Source organism: Populus nigra, chromosome 14, assembly GCF_951802175.1.
Source record: "Populus nigra chromosome 14, ddPopNigr1.1, whole genome shotgun sequence".
Classification (NCBI taxonomy): Eukaryota; Viridiplantae; Streptophyta; class Magnoliopsida; order Malpighiales; family Salicaceae; genus Populus; species Populus nigra.
Window position 1 is genome coordinate 6,659,785 of NC_084865.1, and position 17,418 is coordinate 6,677,202.

The 17,418-nt window shown below is 29.2% G+C and overlaps 1 protein-coding gene and 1 non-coding gene across 5 annotated transcripts; one reads left to right on the forward strand and one right to left on the reverse strand.

Annotated features, from left to right (window-relative positions):
• Positions 1–9,239: 9,239 nt before the first annotated feature.
• LOC133672837 (tRNA (mnm(5)s(2)U34)-methyltransferase, chloroplastic) lies at positions 9,240–13,060 on the forward strand. 4 transcript variants are annotated; one of them, XM_062093374.1, is made up of 7 exons: positions 9,240–9,459; positions 9,542–9,605; positions 9,943–10,135; positions 10,529–10,602; positions 11,923–12,078; positions 12,569–12,696; positions 12,832–13,060. In XM_062093374.1, the coding sequence occupies exons 1-7, from the start codon at positions 9,288–9,290 to the stop codon at positions 12,903–12,905; spliced, it is 861 nt and encodes a 286-aa protein (XP_061949358.1). In that variant the 5' UTR covers positions 9,240–9,287; the 3' UTR covers positions 12,906–13,060. The 4 variants fall into 4 exon arrangements, with proteins under 4 accessions (XP_061949358.1, XP_061949361.1, XP_061949359.1 ...); XM_062093377.1 differs by having other exon boundaries at positions 10,051–10,135; XM_062093375.1 differs by having other exon boundaries at positions 9,241–9,459; positions 12,569–12,688; positions 12,781–13,060.
• Positions 13,061–13,382: 322 nt separating this feature from the next.
• Positions 13,383–13,455, reverse strand: TRNAR-CCG (transfer RNA arginine (anticodon CCG)). Its single transcript has one exon. It is a non-coding gene; the product is annotated as a tRNA-Arg (tRNA).
• Between the last annotated feature and the right edge of the window lie 3,963 nt (positions 13,456–17,418).

Below are 17,418 nucleotides of genomic sequence, written 5' to 3' on the forward strand. Positions count from 1 at the left end.
ATTTTTATTTAGTCCCTATTTATTTTTTTCATTTATTTTTATACGAAATTTGGTTATTATTTTTTCAATTGCTATTTATTTTATTTTTAATTTTTTTATGATTAGAAATTTTACTTCCTGATTTTTTCATGTCTTCCTTTTTAGAGAATAATCTCAGTCTCACAACGAGAGTCACTAGTTTAGAATATTAGTTTGATTTAAGTTCGGTCTTCTTTTAGGTCTTTAATTAAAAAAATCAATTTCATTATTTGACTTTGGGTTATTAAGCCTTAAGCTTTATCATTTGTTCCACTTGCTGTTTTTATGAGTTCATCCCGATCTTATATCATGAGCGGTGGGTTAGTCGTGTTAACTTGAGTTTACTTTTTTTTTTCTTGACTTTTTTATTTATGAAATTAATTTATTTTCCTATTCCATCATTTAACATTAAATTATTGACCGTTGTGCTTTGTAATTTTTCTCTTTTTTGTATGTTGGGTTATCTCGAGTTTTTTTTTCCAATGCTTTTTTTATTTAACTTATGTCTTTTTTGCTGGTTTCTTTTTTAAAAATTCTCATTTTATCCTGATCTTATATCATGGGTTACAAGTTAATCAAGTTAACATGTATTTACTTGGGTTTTTTTCTTTGACGTTACTTTTTTCAAAAAAAAATTTAGTTTTATTATTTGAAATAATTTTTTAAACCTTGAGCTTTGTGATTATTATTAAAAAAAAAATTACATGGTTTTGTCATCAAACTACATCATGATTTTTTACCACAACTTTTCATAATATTTTAATATATATTTATAGTTGGGAGACTTACCGTAACTTTTCATACTATTTGATCATATTTGATAGTTAGAAAACTTAGGTACGAAGATCTTATTCATTAAATAATGAATTTTATTCAAAAACAAGTCCAAGAGTTGATTAAAAGGATTTGGCACCATCGACAAAGAAAGAGTTAACAATACTTCTTATATATGTAAATTAAACTTTACTTGTGATTATTATTATTATTATTTATTAACGTGAATGATTGAGTCAGTTTGTGTGCATTTTAACTAATCTCATGGGCCTTAAAGTTAATGACCATGTAAGCTTTCAATGGTCCTAAAATTTATAGGACTCGAACTGATGATTTTTAGAAAGCAAACTCAAGATCTAACTAGTTGAACTATATCCTTCAGGATTATTATTATTATTATTATTATTAATCCATACTAATTGCACTTGGTATTTCATTACAGTAATAAATAATGAAATGTCAAGTTTTTTTCATTTTGATACTCAAAATTTTTAAGGATTATTTTAATTTTTTTTCCTTTCAATTTCATTTTTTAATATTAAATTTGTTAGGTATTGAACTTCATAATTTGTTTTAATTTTCTTTTTATAGAGTTATTCTAGTATCTTGACTTAGGGTCACGAGTCTTGCGAGTTAGTCATGTTGAATTAGGTCATTTTTTGTTATTTTTTAATTTATTTTTTCCTCAACATTTTTCTTTTAACATTGAGTTAATTAGGAATTGAGTTTCATAATTTATTTATTTATTAATATGTTTTCTATGTGGCTATCATTGTCTCATGAGTCAAGTCACAAGTTTTATGGGTTAGCCAGGTTGACTTAAGTTTTTTTGAATTGAATACTTTTTTTTAATTTCATCTTTTAATATTGAAGTTGATTAAGAATTATATTTTATATTTTATTTTATTTTATTTTATTTTCTTTCTATGCAGTTATCATAGTATCCTGACCTGGGTTCGTGATGTTAACCACGGTTGACTCAGGTTATTTTTTGTCCTTTTTTTATTTAATTTTTTCAATTTAATCCTTCAACATTATGTTAATTGATAATTGAACTTTATATTTTTTTTTATATGGGGTTATCACGGTCTTATGACCCGAGTCGCTAGTTAGGTCGGTTAACTTGGTTTTTTTTTTCTTTTTCTTGTTGATGTTTTCTCAATTTCATCTTTTAATACTGGATTGATTGATAATTAGACTTCATGATTTATTTTAGTTTGTATTCTATGAGGTTATATCGGTCTTATGATCTATGTCACGAATTTGTTTAGTTGACTCAAGATGTTTTTTGTGTTCTTTTTTAATTGATTTTTTTAATTTTATCATTCAACACCGGGTTAATTGATAATTAAGCTTCATAACTTGTTTTAATTTGCTTTCTGTGTGGTTATCCTGGTCTCATAACTCAAGTTTGATAGGTTAACCCTTGTTGACTTAACTTTTTTTTTTAATTTCATCCTATAACATTTTGATTGCTTAAGAATTTAGTTTAAAAGTTTTTCTTTTTATTTGCTTTCTATAGGGTTATCGGGGTCTCATGATCTAGGTAGCGGATTTTGCAGGTTAATTTGAGTTTGATCTAAGTCGATTTAATATGTTGTCGTGTATATATTTTTAAAAAGATATCATCTTATTTTTTTTAATCAAATTATATTTTTATTAACCATCCGAATTATCTTTAAACTTACCAAGTTAATCAGATCAATCCGTACATAGTTTGATTTTTTCTGTTAAAAAACACATTAAGAATTTAAATATTTAATTATAATTTTTTAGATATTCAGTAAAACACCTAGCATTTACTAGTTCTAAGTACAATTTGAATTTTTCTCATCTTTTTTATTTTTCATACAGTACATACTATTCTCTTTTTCTTTTTTAAAAAAGACGGCCTTCCAAAAAAAATCTATGTAATTTAATGATGTGAACTTGAGCAATTTTTCTTTCTTTTTTCCTTTTCTAAAAGAGAAAAGAAACCATTTTTGTATTAATAATTATCCCCTGGATCGCCTTGTTGGTTATTGCCATTATTTTTCCCTTTTTCTCATAAATGTTTCTTCCTAAGATCTATCCAAACTTTGATGGTTTAGAATGGTGAGAAAAAAACAAAAAAAAACATTTGACTTATTTTGCAAGTTCAAGTATACTCGAGCACATTGGATCACCTCCCCGTTGCCCTAACATCTAAATAAATCATAAATGCCAAACTATACAGCAAATCAGATCATGCCACGTTTCATTACAAAATCTTTATACTTTTTGGCCGGTTATCGACATTGCTGCTCAGCTTTTGAATAGCTTACAAGAAAAGAAATCAAAGAAAAATCCATGAAGATTTGGCTGTGACCTTCGTATTTATATAGTTTTACAACCTTATCATCGGGCTGTACTGATATTACTGTAAATAAAATTTTTTTATTTAAAAATTGTTTTAAATAGAAATTGAATAAAATTTGATTTTTTTATTGTAAATTAATTTTTTTTATTTTCAAATTATTTTAATATACTGATATTAAAAATAATTTTTTAAAAATAAAAAATATTATTTTAATATATTTTCAAAATAAAAATACAAAAAAAAACTCTAGTAACTTCCTATGACTCCCTTGAACAAATGTGGTCGGTGCCGGTCCTTCTCCTGGCGAAGTAGATGGGACGTATTCACATTTTAAACTAGACTTTTTTGCTTGCCTATGCTGCAGGGAAAGTCTCTGTACCTCTTTTTTTTTTTTTTATTATTATTAGTTGGTAACATGTATATCAATAATTGTGGTGTACAAGTCTCTTGGACTATGGGTTTTTCTTTCTTGATTTTTTTGTACTACTTTCGTTGTGGTATGCAAACAGGGGTAAGAAAAAAAAACTGATTAAACAAAAAAAAATAATTAAAAAAATCAAATCATAAAAAAACTGATTAGAATATTTAAAAATATTTTTTTCAAACTGAAAAAAAACCGAATCAAATCAAACTCATTAGAAAGTAAAAAAAAAAACTCAAAAAAATAACCGAACCACACCATAACCGAACTGAATAAAAACAAGTCAATTGGGTTTTGTTTTTTAATATAAAATAACCAAACCAAACTGAAATCGGTCGGTTTGAACCGATTTTGGTTTTATTTTTTATATTTTATAAAATTTTGGTTTGGTTGTTTTTATAAGTAAAAATCAAATCAAACAAAAAATAATCACTCCTATATGCAAGTTGTTTTGGCCTTTTTTCCCCGGGGTCTATGGTCGGGGGGTTTGGATCCTTTTTTACCTGCTGGTTGCTCATCCATGTCCTCTGCTAGCTTCGAGTCATTCTCTATTTTTTTTATTAATGTGAGTGTTCGGGTCAGCTTGCGCGCACATCAACTAATCTCACGGCCCCTGAAGTTAATGATCATGTAACCCTCTAGTGGCTCTGAGGTGTGTGAGATTCAAACTAGTAATCTTTAGAGAATAAATCTAAAGTATGACCAGTTAAACTACACTACTCAAAATTACTTCGAGTCATTCTTTGTTGCTGAGCTTCTTGACAAAAGCCAAACAAGAATGAAAGTAAATGTTCAGGTGCTTACAGTTATCCTATGGTGCTCCTTAACCATGCATGCCATCTGCCCATTTGCCTCCATGAAAAAAAGAAAAAAAAAAAAAGAGGAAAGCCCAAGATTTCACATGTATTGATCTTGAATATCTGTGATTTTGTGCTCTGTTTTTACCTTTGATTTCACATTTTTTTGCTACCCAGTTGTAAGAGTTCATTTTGAATGAACCAGGGGCTTACAAAACAAAGATTAAGGATCGAGTTTTATGTTGACCTAGAGATCTTCCCATTGAGAAGCTTCACTACTGCAAAAATGATGTCTGCATGTTCGTGTGTCGCTGTATAGAGAGAGGACTAGATGTCATCTCCGTGCAATGCCGCGGGTTTGTGGCCTGTTTGTGTATTATTGTGGATTTATGGAAAAAATTAAAAAAAAATTATATGAAAAAAATTGTTGCAATTTACAATGTTTTCAAGGAAAGAATTACAAAACTAAATTTTTAACCAGATTAATATTTCAAAAATAAAATAAAAAATAAAATTTTAGAAAAAATCATAATAAAAAAAACGAAAGGAAAAAAAAACCTTACAGGGAAACATTGTAGCAATCTATAGTGTTTCATGAGGAAATCTATAGTTGTAATTCTCAATCAGCTCAATATTAAAATTGATAAAAATAATTTTGAAAAAAATCATAAAAAAAATCATGTGGGGGGAACACTGTAGCAATCCAATGTTTTAAAGAAAAAAAACTACGAAGCTAAATTTTCAACCATCTTAACATGAAAAAAATAAAATCGACAAAGATAATTCTAGAAAAAAAACAAAAAAATCATAAAAAATAAAAAAAAACCATGTGGGGAAAAACTTTAGTAATCCACAGTGTTTTTTTTTAAAAATACAAAGTTAAATTTTCAACCAGCTCCATATTAAAAAAATAAAATCAACAAAAACAATTTTTTAAAAAAAACATAAAAAATTAAAAAAAAAAAAGAAGAAGAAGACAATTTTGGGAAAAAATGAAAAAAAAACATATAGGGAAATTTAAAGGTGAATTCTCAATCAGCTCAATAGTAAAAAAAAATCGACAAAGATAATTTTAGAAAAAACAAGTGGGGAAATACTGTAACAAAATAAAAACTATGTGGAAAAATATTGTAACAATCCACAGTGTTTTTTTTTTAAAAAAAACTATGAAGCAAAATCGACAAAGACCATTTTGAAAAAATAAGAAAAAATAAGAAAAAAAAAGCCATGTAGGAAAATATTATAGTAATCCATAATGTTTTAAAGAAAAAACTACATAACTAAATTTTCAACCAATTCAATATTAAAAAAAAATAAACAAAGGTAATTTTGAAAAAGAAAGAAAAAAGAAAAAAAATTCAATCTTGGAAAAAAAAATTTAAGCCTAAAAAAACGAAAAAAATGTGGGAAAAAAAAAGAAAAAAAAGAAAAAAAAATACAAAACAAAAAAAATGAATAAACAAAAAAAATGAAAAAAAAAGCATGTGGCGTGACAATCCACAGTGTTTTAAAGAAAAAAACTATAAAGCAAAATTGACAAAGACTATTTTGAAAAAAAAGAGAAAAAAATTCAAAAAAAAAGAAGAAAAAAACCATATAAGGAAATAATGTAGTAATCCATAATGTTTTAAAGAAAAAAACTACATAACTAAATTTTCAACCAGTTCAATATTAAAAAATTAAAAAAAGATAATTTTGAAAAAACAAAAAAAGAAAAAAAAAGAAAAAAAAAGTCAATGTTGGAAAAAAAAAAGAAAAAAAAATAAAGCTTAAAAAAGAGGAAAAAATGTGGGAAAAAAAGAAATACAAAAAAAATGAATAAACAAAAAAAACAAAAAAAAATGAATGAACAAACAAAACAAAAAAACAAAAAAAAAAGCATGTGATGCGGGTAAAGCTATGGTGTTTTCTCCATGCTTTTTAAAGTATTAGTTAATAAGTACCTTTTTATCATTATTATATATACTAATTTGAAGGTCTGACTAACGAGTTTGTTTATTTTTAGGTAATTTTTTTGTTGTGGTTTGAAAAAACTAAAATTTAAAAAAGTATTATTAACTATAATTAGTTGAATTTAGATATGTGTTTGGTAAAAATCATGGTTGAAATTTATGTATAGCAAAAAACATGTATAAAATATTTGCGAAATTTTTACGAAACTCAGTTAAAAAAACATGTAAAAACATTTACACAAAAACTGCATTTCTGTAACATCCCGATATCCGAAATAAAGCAACGATCTCATATTAATTGATAAAGAGAGTGATTAATTTTTTTTTTCTATATCAATTCATGGTGTTTGTATTAAAGTCTACCGAAATTTTAACGGAGTCTTCCATTTATTGAGAGGTTCCAAGTTATCGACATACGATTTGTTTACTGTTCTAATATACAACATCTCCTAACTCAATTCAATCCAATCATCATGGGTTTTAATCCCACAAAAATCATCATTCATATCAACCACAATGTTTATGAGTTAACATGAGATCGTTGCTTTATCCCGGATATGAGGATGTTATATTTTGGTATCAGAGCTGAGGACGACTCGTCTTAAGGTGGGGAGATTGTGATATCCCACATTGGAAGCGAGCGTCTAGAGCCATTGCCTTATTAGTAGTGCTGGTTGCTAACATGTTATACGCGTTTGAAAACCATGCGGGTCAACAACCCTGGGATGGGAGGGACCCAAAGTGGACAGTATATGACAGGTGTGGGTCGCTGCGCTACTCTACCATACACTTGTTGGAGCGTTAGGCTCAGAAGTAGGCTCGTGTCACCAAGAACAAAATTGTGAGGGCGGTAAGGCTCAAAACAGAAAATATACAGCATGTTGGGCAGGTTTGTTACAATTTCAAACTCAATTTTTTAGTGGACCTCGCAGTATAAAATACAATTTGATTTGTTTCCAAACACCTTGTTGCGTTTATTTCACCGCAAACGCAAAAGCCAGTGAAAAACAAACGCGACCTAACTAGCTTTGTTCTCTTTATTATTATTATTGAAACTTCAAATAGATTACTACTTCTTCTTCTTCTTTGTCAACATAACACATCAGCCATCAATAATTTAGTTAAAACTAGTTATTTGACCCATGTTTTGCTGCAAGCTGAATAATTTTTTTTATAATAAATAAATAAATATGCAAGCTTTTCAAATGATTTTTTTTTTACAAAAAGATCTTAATTATAAATTAAAAAGCCTATGCATGCATTTAATTATATAAATTGAGAACCATTTATGTTAGTAAATGCAAAAAAAGGTGTTAACATGTCTATTCAACTCGCCTCATTGTTGGTTGAATAATTTTTTTTTCTAGTGCAAGAGAATTAAAGTGCAGATGTTATTAATATGGTTTTTTACTTTGAGTAAAAAATATAGTTGTGAAATAAAAAGTCGATGCTTATATATAATCAAATATAATGAAGATCATATGCATTAATAAAGACATATAAAATCTCAACTAATTTTTAACATAATAAAAAAATGGAATGATGTTGCAGTTGCTACAATGAAATATTATTTTTTTAGTCTTTGTATAATAATTTCTAAAAAAAAAGTGCAAAGAAAAAAAATCCAAAAACAAATTACAAAAGAATGAGAATAAATATTTCAAGTGTAAAGAATAAAAAATAATATTTTTTTTCAAAAACAAATATAAAGAAAAAAAGAAAAAACTAAAAAAATATTATAAAAAATAGTGATATATATGCCAAGAGTAAAAGGATAAATATGCCGAGTATAAAGAAAACAATGGATCGAATAATTTCTTTTGATAAAAAAATAAATATGCAAGCTTTTTAAAGGGTTTTTTTTATAAAAAAATTCCTAATAACAAATAAAAAAATATATGCATGTTTTTAATTAAATAAATCAAGTATCATCTATGCCAATAAATATAAATAAAATTGTTAATATATCTATTCAATTCCTCTCATTGCAAGTTGAATATTTTTTTAATGTAAAAGAATTAATGTATAGGTGTTATTAACTTTTTTTTTTGACAACAGGTAAAAATATTATTGTGAATTAAAAGTCAATACTTGCATATAATAAAATATAGCTAGGATCATATACAATAATAAAATATGCATATTAACAATTTAATATCATGTTATTTCTACATAATTTATTTTCTTTTAGTATATGCATAATAATAATTATACTATTCTAATAAAAAGTTACGTTTCTACTTTTAAGAGTGAAGCTCTAACCTCTCTTTAAAAGGAATCCTTCCCTCCTTTGAGATTATAGGCAATGTTTTTGCAATTTTTTTATTTGTATAGTCTAATTATACTAATAATAAAAGAAAAAAATTACTTTTTGAAAAATTACTTTTAGTTTATGTTGGACAGTGTTTTTTAAAGTTTTCTTTAGTTTTAATTTTTTTTAGTGATTTTTTTTCTTTTATTGAAATTTAATTTTTTAATTTTAAATATATTTTTTTATTTTTTAAAATTATTTTGGTTTATTAATTTCAAAAATAAATTTTTTAAAATAAAAAATATTATTTTAATAATTTTTAAGCACAAAAACTTTAAAAAATTTAGGTATTTTCTATTATTATTTAAAAAAATTCTAAAATTTTTTGTTCTTTTCTAATGGATTTCAAATTCTATAATGTTTTCAAGTTGTAGATTACAAAAGCATTTATTTCGGCATTTTTATTATTTTTCCTCCTAAGATAATTCTTCCCAACTACTCTTTCAGTCGTGATTGTAGTTCATCAGTCCTAATGCCTATATTTATGAAATAATCAATAAAGTCATGATATTACAAGTTAAATTATAATAATAAATTAAAATTAAAATGCAAAGGCTGGAAAATATGGGTTTCATGTGGGCTTGCTTTTTAGTCCACCTGCACAGGTTGCTGAGAGCCGGAGGCTCATACATATAATCCATAACCAAAGCTTCTTGACCTGTCCACCCTAACAGCAATGAACTGTTTAAGCAGGAGGCTAATACTAAAACCTCCCTTGCACTCAAATCTTACCCTTAATTTCCCTTCTATCAATGTTCCCTTTTACTCAAAACCCATTTCCATTCACCAGAAAAGAAAATTGTCTGCCAACACTGCCATTACATCCTTAATGCAGTATCCCCTTTCAGGTACTTTTTTTGTTTGTTTGTTCTTACAGTCTAAATATGATGCTGAAAATATTAGTTATTGTGTTATGATGTAATTTTGCAGGTGCTGAGGAGGATTTGGTGGGTTATGTTTTTGGGAAGAAGAAGGCAACTGAAGTAGCCCATTTGTAGCTACTTCTCTGTTAACTTACTTGAATTTGTCTATTTTGTTGTTGTTTTGTTTTTATGGTTTTAGTTATTCATTGTTTTAGCAAATGAGTATAAATTTTGAAACTCTGACGAACCTGTTCATGATTTCTTACATGTTTAAGTACTTTCACTTCTAGCTACTTCATTTGTCTAGTTGTTTGCTTTATTATTTTCATGGTTTTGGGTATTCATTAGTTTAGAAAATGAGTATAAAGTTTGATTCTTTTGAAAACACTTGGATGATTTCTTACACGAGTGTTTTGGTTTTGAGTTTTTGTTAATTCTTTTGGTTTTTTTTTTTTTTTTTAAATTTAGGATATGGAAACGTGTTGTTCAAAATGGTGATACTGTTATAGATGCTACTTGTGGCAATGGTTATGATACTTTAGCCATGCTGAAAATGGTGGCTGATGAATTGGGCAGGGGTCGTGTTTATGGGATGGACATACAGGGAGATGCTTTAAAGAGAACTTCTTCTTTGCTGGATGAAAGTGTCACTTTGAAGGAGGTAATTCTATCGCGTATTTAATTTACCACTTGTCTAAAATTTCTATTATGTATTTCCATTCACCAATTTTGGAACTCATAATTAAAGATTGAGACTTCTACCCTAATTTTTATGGCCAGCATTTCAGTTTTAATGATTGGAGACTTGAGGTAGCAATATAATTCCAGGGGTGCTAATCCTGCATCTCATAAGGTCTATGTTAACATCTATGATGCTTTATCCAGCCATTTATGGTTGTATGGCTCACTATTTTTTTTCAATTCAACATGTAATTTGTTTGTTGTTAGTGTTTTGATCTTCAAAAAAGCAGAAAGCTTTGACCCTATTGTTCATGAAGAGGTTATTTTGATTATATATACTCATGTAGTCCTTACTGAAACTCAATGTGTGCAGAAAGAACTTGTGAAGCTCTTCTCCATCTGTCACAGTAGAATGGAAGAAATTGTTCCTGCAAATAGCCCTGTAAGGTATTTCCTGCCGCTCAAGTTTCTCTTGCTCTTGACTTTTTATGTGTAGTTTTTAGATATAGATTGTCGAGGCTAGTGATTTCAAGTTTTGCTTCTATTTGATGTACTTATGCCTCTGAAGTTCCCTTTACTTGCTTTGCTTTTTCAGTGAACCTTTTTCTTACATAGTTGGAATATATGATGTACCTGAACCTAATCTGATTAGGAATCAAAGATCAAAGGAAGACAGAATTTCTGAAAAGAGCCTTAAACAAGAGCCCTGACCGTGCTTTATTATTGAATAATTTATTCTCTAATTATCTGCCTCTCCAAAAAGGATTACAACTAGGGGTGTTCAAAAAAACCGAAAAACCGATTAAACCGAGAAAACCGGAAAAAAAATAACCGAAAAAACCGAACCGTGAAAAAAAACCGATTAAACCGATTAAAATTTTGAAAAAACCGACCGGTTCGGTTCGGTTTCGGTTTTTTAAGTCTGGAACCGGAAAAACCGAACCGAACCGAAACCGGAAAAAAACCGGAAAAAAACCGAGCCAAACCGAGCCAAAACCGAGCCAAACCGAAAAAACCGAGCCAAAACCGAGCCAAACCGAAAAAACCGAGCCAAACCGAGCCAAAACCGAGCCAAACCGAAAAAACCGAGCCAAACCGGTTTGAACCGGTTTTTGCTCTAAAAAACCGAACCGAACCGAACCGAAACCGGTCGGTTTGAACCGATTTCGGTTCGGTTTCGGTTTTTTTTTTTTTTTAAAAAAAAATTTCCGTTTGGTTACTTTTTTTGATAAAAACCGAACCGAACCGAACCGTGAACATCCCTAATTACAACCCTTCAAAATATGTATGAAACGGACTCTTACAAGAAAGGAAAATCAGAATCCCTAAACAGATAGGAGAAATAAAAACAAAATCTGAAATTAAGACTAAAGATCTGAAATTAAACCAAAAAAAAAAACAAATCAAACAGTACCTTCTAGGCCTTTTTTGAAGGCCTTCCTGATGTGAACCAACGAAGTGGGCTTCCCTTCTTAGAACAAGGCATGTAGAATCTCTTGACAAAATTTGAGTGCGATGTAATGATCTGATCAAAAGTGACTTTTGGTTAGTTAGGTTGTTTGGCTTGACCATGCATCTTCTTGAACTTAGATCTATCCCACTAGTTCATAAATATATCTTTTAGGTTTTCCACTTGGTTCAATTGCAACAAATTCACATCCATCTGTTCAAAATTCCCCACATCAATATATCTCCAATTTGAATAAATTACACTTCATCTGTACTCCATACTCCCATTGAAGTGATTTAATTCCTTCTTTCTTCCAGGCTTGTTGCATTCAACTTGGGGTATCTTCCAGGAGGTGACAAAACGATAACCACGGTTTCAGAAACAACACAATTGGCATTGGAGGCTGCAAAGAAAATATTAATTCCTGGAGGGCTGATCAGTTTAGTTGTGTATGTGGGGCATCCTGGTGGAATGTAAATTTCTTGCTTGACTTGATTCTTTTTTTCATTTTGTTATGATTTCTGCATGTGCTATATGGTTTTCTGCCCTTGACAAGTCAACGTTTTGCTCCATATAGTGCTGCACTGTGTTGTGAACCTCTTAAAGAGTTCGACTTTTCATGACTTGGAACTTGCAAGTATTCTCTTTCTATCTGATATTGTATGTGTTTTTTTTGTAAAAATCTATTATTTTCACCGTCAAATGAAATTTATGAATGTAGGATGAACCCATTCACAACTGTGCTGGTCATTTTAACTACTATATAGCACCCAAATCTATTATCTACAGTGTCTTGTTTCTTGATATTATTCATTTTCTATTTCCTTTTCTGGGAAATATTCTAGAATTAAATCATAGTCCCTTCTTACTGACGTATGTTTTTATCTCAAGGGTCATATGTTTCTGTCTTCTTTTTAATCTTCAACTGATGTGTCAGATTTATCTTTCGCATATACCTTCCAGGGAAGAACTGGAGACTGTTGAAGCTTTTGCTTCTGGATTATCAGTTGATAATTGGATCTGCTGCAAGTTCCAGATGTTAAACCGACCTTTAGCTCCTGTACTGGTTCTCTTATTCAAGAGGTATCATGGTGAATTACATACCTTAGTAGCTTTAGAATTTGGTGTTTTCTGAGACAAATTTCTTCCTTCATTTTTCTTTCTTGAAAAAATAGTGACTCTACAAGGTCGTACTAAAACTCTGAATATGGATGGATTCCTCACAGAGGTAGCTGAAACACAATGGGGTTCTGCTTTTTGGACCCATCTTCTTGCAGAAGGAAGCCTACGCGAAGGATGATTACGTCATGAGGTGAACAGCCAATCTGAAACCCACCACACCTGTAACTCCTGAGCATGTTTGCTTTTTGTACCCAATCCATTTGCCACCCATGTCTGCCACTGGATATTTCGTGGACGATCTTAGTCCCATGAAAAAGATGGTTACAAAGGAAACACTTGTGTATATATATATATATATATATTTTTTTTGGTGGATTAGTATATACGCTCTACTCATTCAAATTAACATTTGTAAATTTCCTTCGTTCATGGGTTCATTTACGAAAAGTCAAATTGCTTAGTTCTTAGGTCTTTTTTTTTTATATACATATATATATAAAAAAAAATGACCATTTTATTCAGATTTTGATATTAAATATTTGCCATAACGAAAAAAAGAAAGAAGCTAAGGTTAAACTTAAGGAGGAACTCGAGACGTATGATATGATTTTGTTTTCCTATAATGAAAGTACAAAAAGGAAAAGTAGTTGATAAACGATCGCGATGGGACTCGAACCCACAATCTCCCGCTCCGGAGGCGAGCGCCTTATCCATTAGGCCACGCGATCTCTTTTGAGTAACTCTGTGAATATCATATATATATATATACCTTTTTGTATTCCGGGGCAAAGAGAAGGTGGCAGTTGGTTTAATAAATACTAGTATCTGCGCAACACTGCAGGGGATACATTTTCTTTTTAAATGTCAAGAAAAAAAAAACATAAAATTGTTTTATATTATTGTTAAACTTGAAAATACAGTTATTTTGAATGTTATTTTGTCTCTTGTTTATTTTAAAGAACATAAGGTTTTTAATTAGAATAATTGTTTTTGTTAAAAAAATATTTCATAATTGTTAAAGCAAGTTAAAAAAATATTAAATTAGTATTTCTTATATTTTATATATGACTGAAAGTTAAAAAAAAATCATAAATCTGATAAAAATTATTTTCAAAAATTATTTAGAAATTTTAAAAATTAAAAATAATTTGAATGAGGTTCTTATGAACAATTTATTATTATTATTATTATTATTAGATACATAGTAATTGAAAAAATATTAAAATTTTAATACAAATTTATTATTTAAGAACCATAGTTATGAAAATCAGGGAAACAACAAATAATGATATGAAAACACTTCAAAAGCATTCAAACCAATAGCTTGGTTATGGCAAAACGGTGATCCATGCATGGACAATGATGTGATCTGGAAAGGAGTGAGTTAAATTGAGGAGAACATAACCTTAGTAAAAGGTGATCTATGCAATTGGTACATTACTGAACATTTTTTGTTATAAATTTTTATAAATAGAAAAAAACTAAAAATAAACAAAAATAAAATAGGCCTGATAAACATGATAAATCCAAAGAATTTGGATTTAACAATTAGTCAAGCTCAAGAAATAAACATATTTTCTTGCTTCTGTCGGTGAATGACCACTATACCGAGGCAACATCCTCAACTTCTCCCCGTGAATAGACCAACTTACAGCCACCTTCAGTAACAACCCGACAAAAGAAGAAGAAAGACCAAGAAACATTAAAAAAAAGTTAAATCGAGGAGAAAAAAATAAAATGAATAAGTTGGTTTGCGTGGTTTTTCTTTTTTTTGCATGTGACAGTGACCCTTGCCACCAACACAAGAAGAAAAGGGAGAAGAAGCAGTTCCATATCTACCTTTTTTTTGTTCACCGATGATAACACGTGAATTCACGCATCGCCACTATTCTTCCACTTTCCAAAGTTCTCCAACATTGTTTCCTTGGTTACAAAGGCCTCTCCAATTATTTCCTAGTTCTTAGAAGGTTGATCTATAATCTCAAATCATTTTTGTTGACAAATTGCTAAAAATTATGAAATTTTAGGACAAAATGCTGATTATTATATATAATTTTGGATTGTTTGGACATTATTAATTTGGTTTGATGTGTCTTTTAACTATGAAATAACTTGATTTTTTGTGTTGGATTATGAACTTATTTTTTTAAGGTTGTGATTTCTATTTGAACATTAAATGTTGATTTTGGGATTCTGGTTGAATTTATGTTGATTTGAGTATTGAGTTTTGATTCATTAATTATGTTTGGGTTGGTGTTGAGTCATTTGAATTAGTATGCGATTTGAACAAAATTCATGAAATTAATAAGATTTGTGTGGATTTTTAGTGTTACTCGATTTTGAGTTGATGAACGATAATTCATCGTGAGTGAATATCATATTTAAAATAGCTTGATAAAAACATTTTATTTATGTTCGGCCAAACACGACCTTAGTCCAAGTTTCATAAATTTTTAATTTTTGGAAGATCATCTTGAAATCAATTTTGAATTCCCCATTTTTATACCCTTTTATATTTAATATTTGAAATTGTGATCTACACGTGAGATATTTTTTTTGGTATTAAATAAATCAATTTCCTTCCACAAAAAAAAAATCTTTCAAAAATACAATTTTATTTTAAATTGCTTATAACCAATCTCTCAAAAATAAATAAAATATCATATTTGCATAAATAAAAAAAATACATGGCATGATTTAGCATCATTAAATATAAAAAATCCAAGAAAATAGTTTTGTTGATATCCTTGCATGCATTTTTAAATTTAATAACCAGTTTATGAAATCCATGAGAACTTAACCTACATTTTAAAAATATCAAAACAATTTTTTTTTTGTTCGAATACCAAGGATTATGAACTTATAAATATAATGTATTCCCGATATTAAAAGAAAAATATATAAAAAAATATTTTTTGACATTAGAATAGTTAGGTTTTAACCTGATAAGATATCTTCTTATTGAGGATGACTTTCTTAAACTTAAAATAGACAAATGATTAGAAAACACAACAATATTTTAGTTTATATCAAACAAGTGAACATACCAGTTGGGGGCAAAGAAGCATATTGTGAATAATCAAATGATGATTCAATAAAATCCATCGAAGCTATGAATAACATCTCACAATGACAAGTGTTTTTATGATAATCAGAAGAACGAATACAACTAGATTAAAAGAAGGAAACTTTTCTCATAGATAGTATGCTACTTGGTGAACTCCAACAACAGTTGAGAGTAACACTGCACTTGAGGGGCATCTTCATGGCCAAAGATTAGGTTTACCCTTTGAAGGATGACTATGATACATGAAAAACATATTATCACATGAAGGAGCTGTTGAGAGACGATTTGCAACAATCATTGATGTAGATGATTGTAAAAACTCTTTCAAAGAAGTAAGAATAATATAACACTACTTATCCATCAAAATAAATTAAATGGGCAATGGTGCAAGAATATCAACATGAAAGGGGACATCATCTAACCAGGGAGCAATTTCACGGCTAAGAAAATTTATCACTTCTAAAAAAATAACTAACTGAGTAGAGCTTCATTTATCACCTAAAGGTCCAGGCTATGCAACAGAGAGGCAATCAAACACATTGACCAAATAGATAAAACCCGTGTGCGCTGAAGAGTCAAAAGATCAAAAGAATTTATTTCAGAAATTGCAAACCTCATCCACTAAGCAATAGAGAGATGGCAAGAAATTGGAGCCTATATTTCAAACTAGGTAAGGATGCATACATATCATCTAATCCCAAATCATTGCATAATGTTTTTGCAGATATTTTCCAAGAAAACTCATGAAGAAAATTCCAACGAGACTCTATCAAATTAGGACCCAACAAGGTTTTGAGCTTAGTAAGGCTCCAATAATTAAAAGCCCAATAAGGTTTAACAAAGAAAGAATCCAACAAGACTCCAACAAATTAGGATCTGATAAGATTCTGAGCCCACTAAGACTCTAGCAATTAAGAACCCAACAAGGCTTAACAAAGAAAGAGTCCAATAAAAGTCTAGCAAATTAGGACCTGGCAAAGTTCTAAGCCTAATAAGACTCTAGCAATTAAGAACTCAACAAGGTTTAACAAAGAAAGAGTCCAACAAGACTCCAACAAATTAGGACGACAAGGTTCTGAGCTCAATAAGGTTCCAGTTGATTAAAAACCCAACAAGATTTTAAAGAAAGAGTTCGGCAAAACTCTAGCAAATTAAGACACGATAAGGTTTTGAGCCTAATAAGGCTCCAATTAATTAAAAACTCAGCAAGGCTACAAAGAAATAATCCAGTAAACTCTGATAAATTAAAACCTGACAAGGTTCTGAGCTCAATAAGGCTTTAATTGATTAAAAACCCAACAAGGTTTTCAAGAAAGAGTCCAACAAAACTCCAGAAAATTAGGACTCGGCAGGGCTCTAAGCCTAACAAAGCTTCAGTTAATTAAAAACCCAGCAAGGTTTTAAATAAAAAATCCAGCAAGACTCTTGCAAATTAGGACTCAACAAGGTTCTAAGCCTAACAAGGTTCTTGTTGATTAGAAATTCAGTGAGGATTCGAGCCCAACAAAGCTCTAATTGATAAAAAAACCCAACAAAATTCCAATAAAGAAAGGTCCAGTAAGCAAAAACCTAATAAGGTTCCAATAGATGACTAGAAGTCCAACATGGACAATCTAAAGAAAAA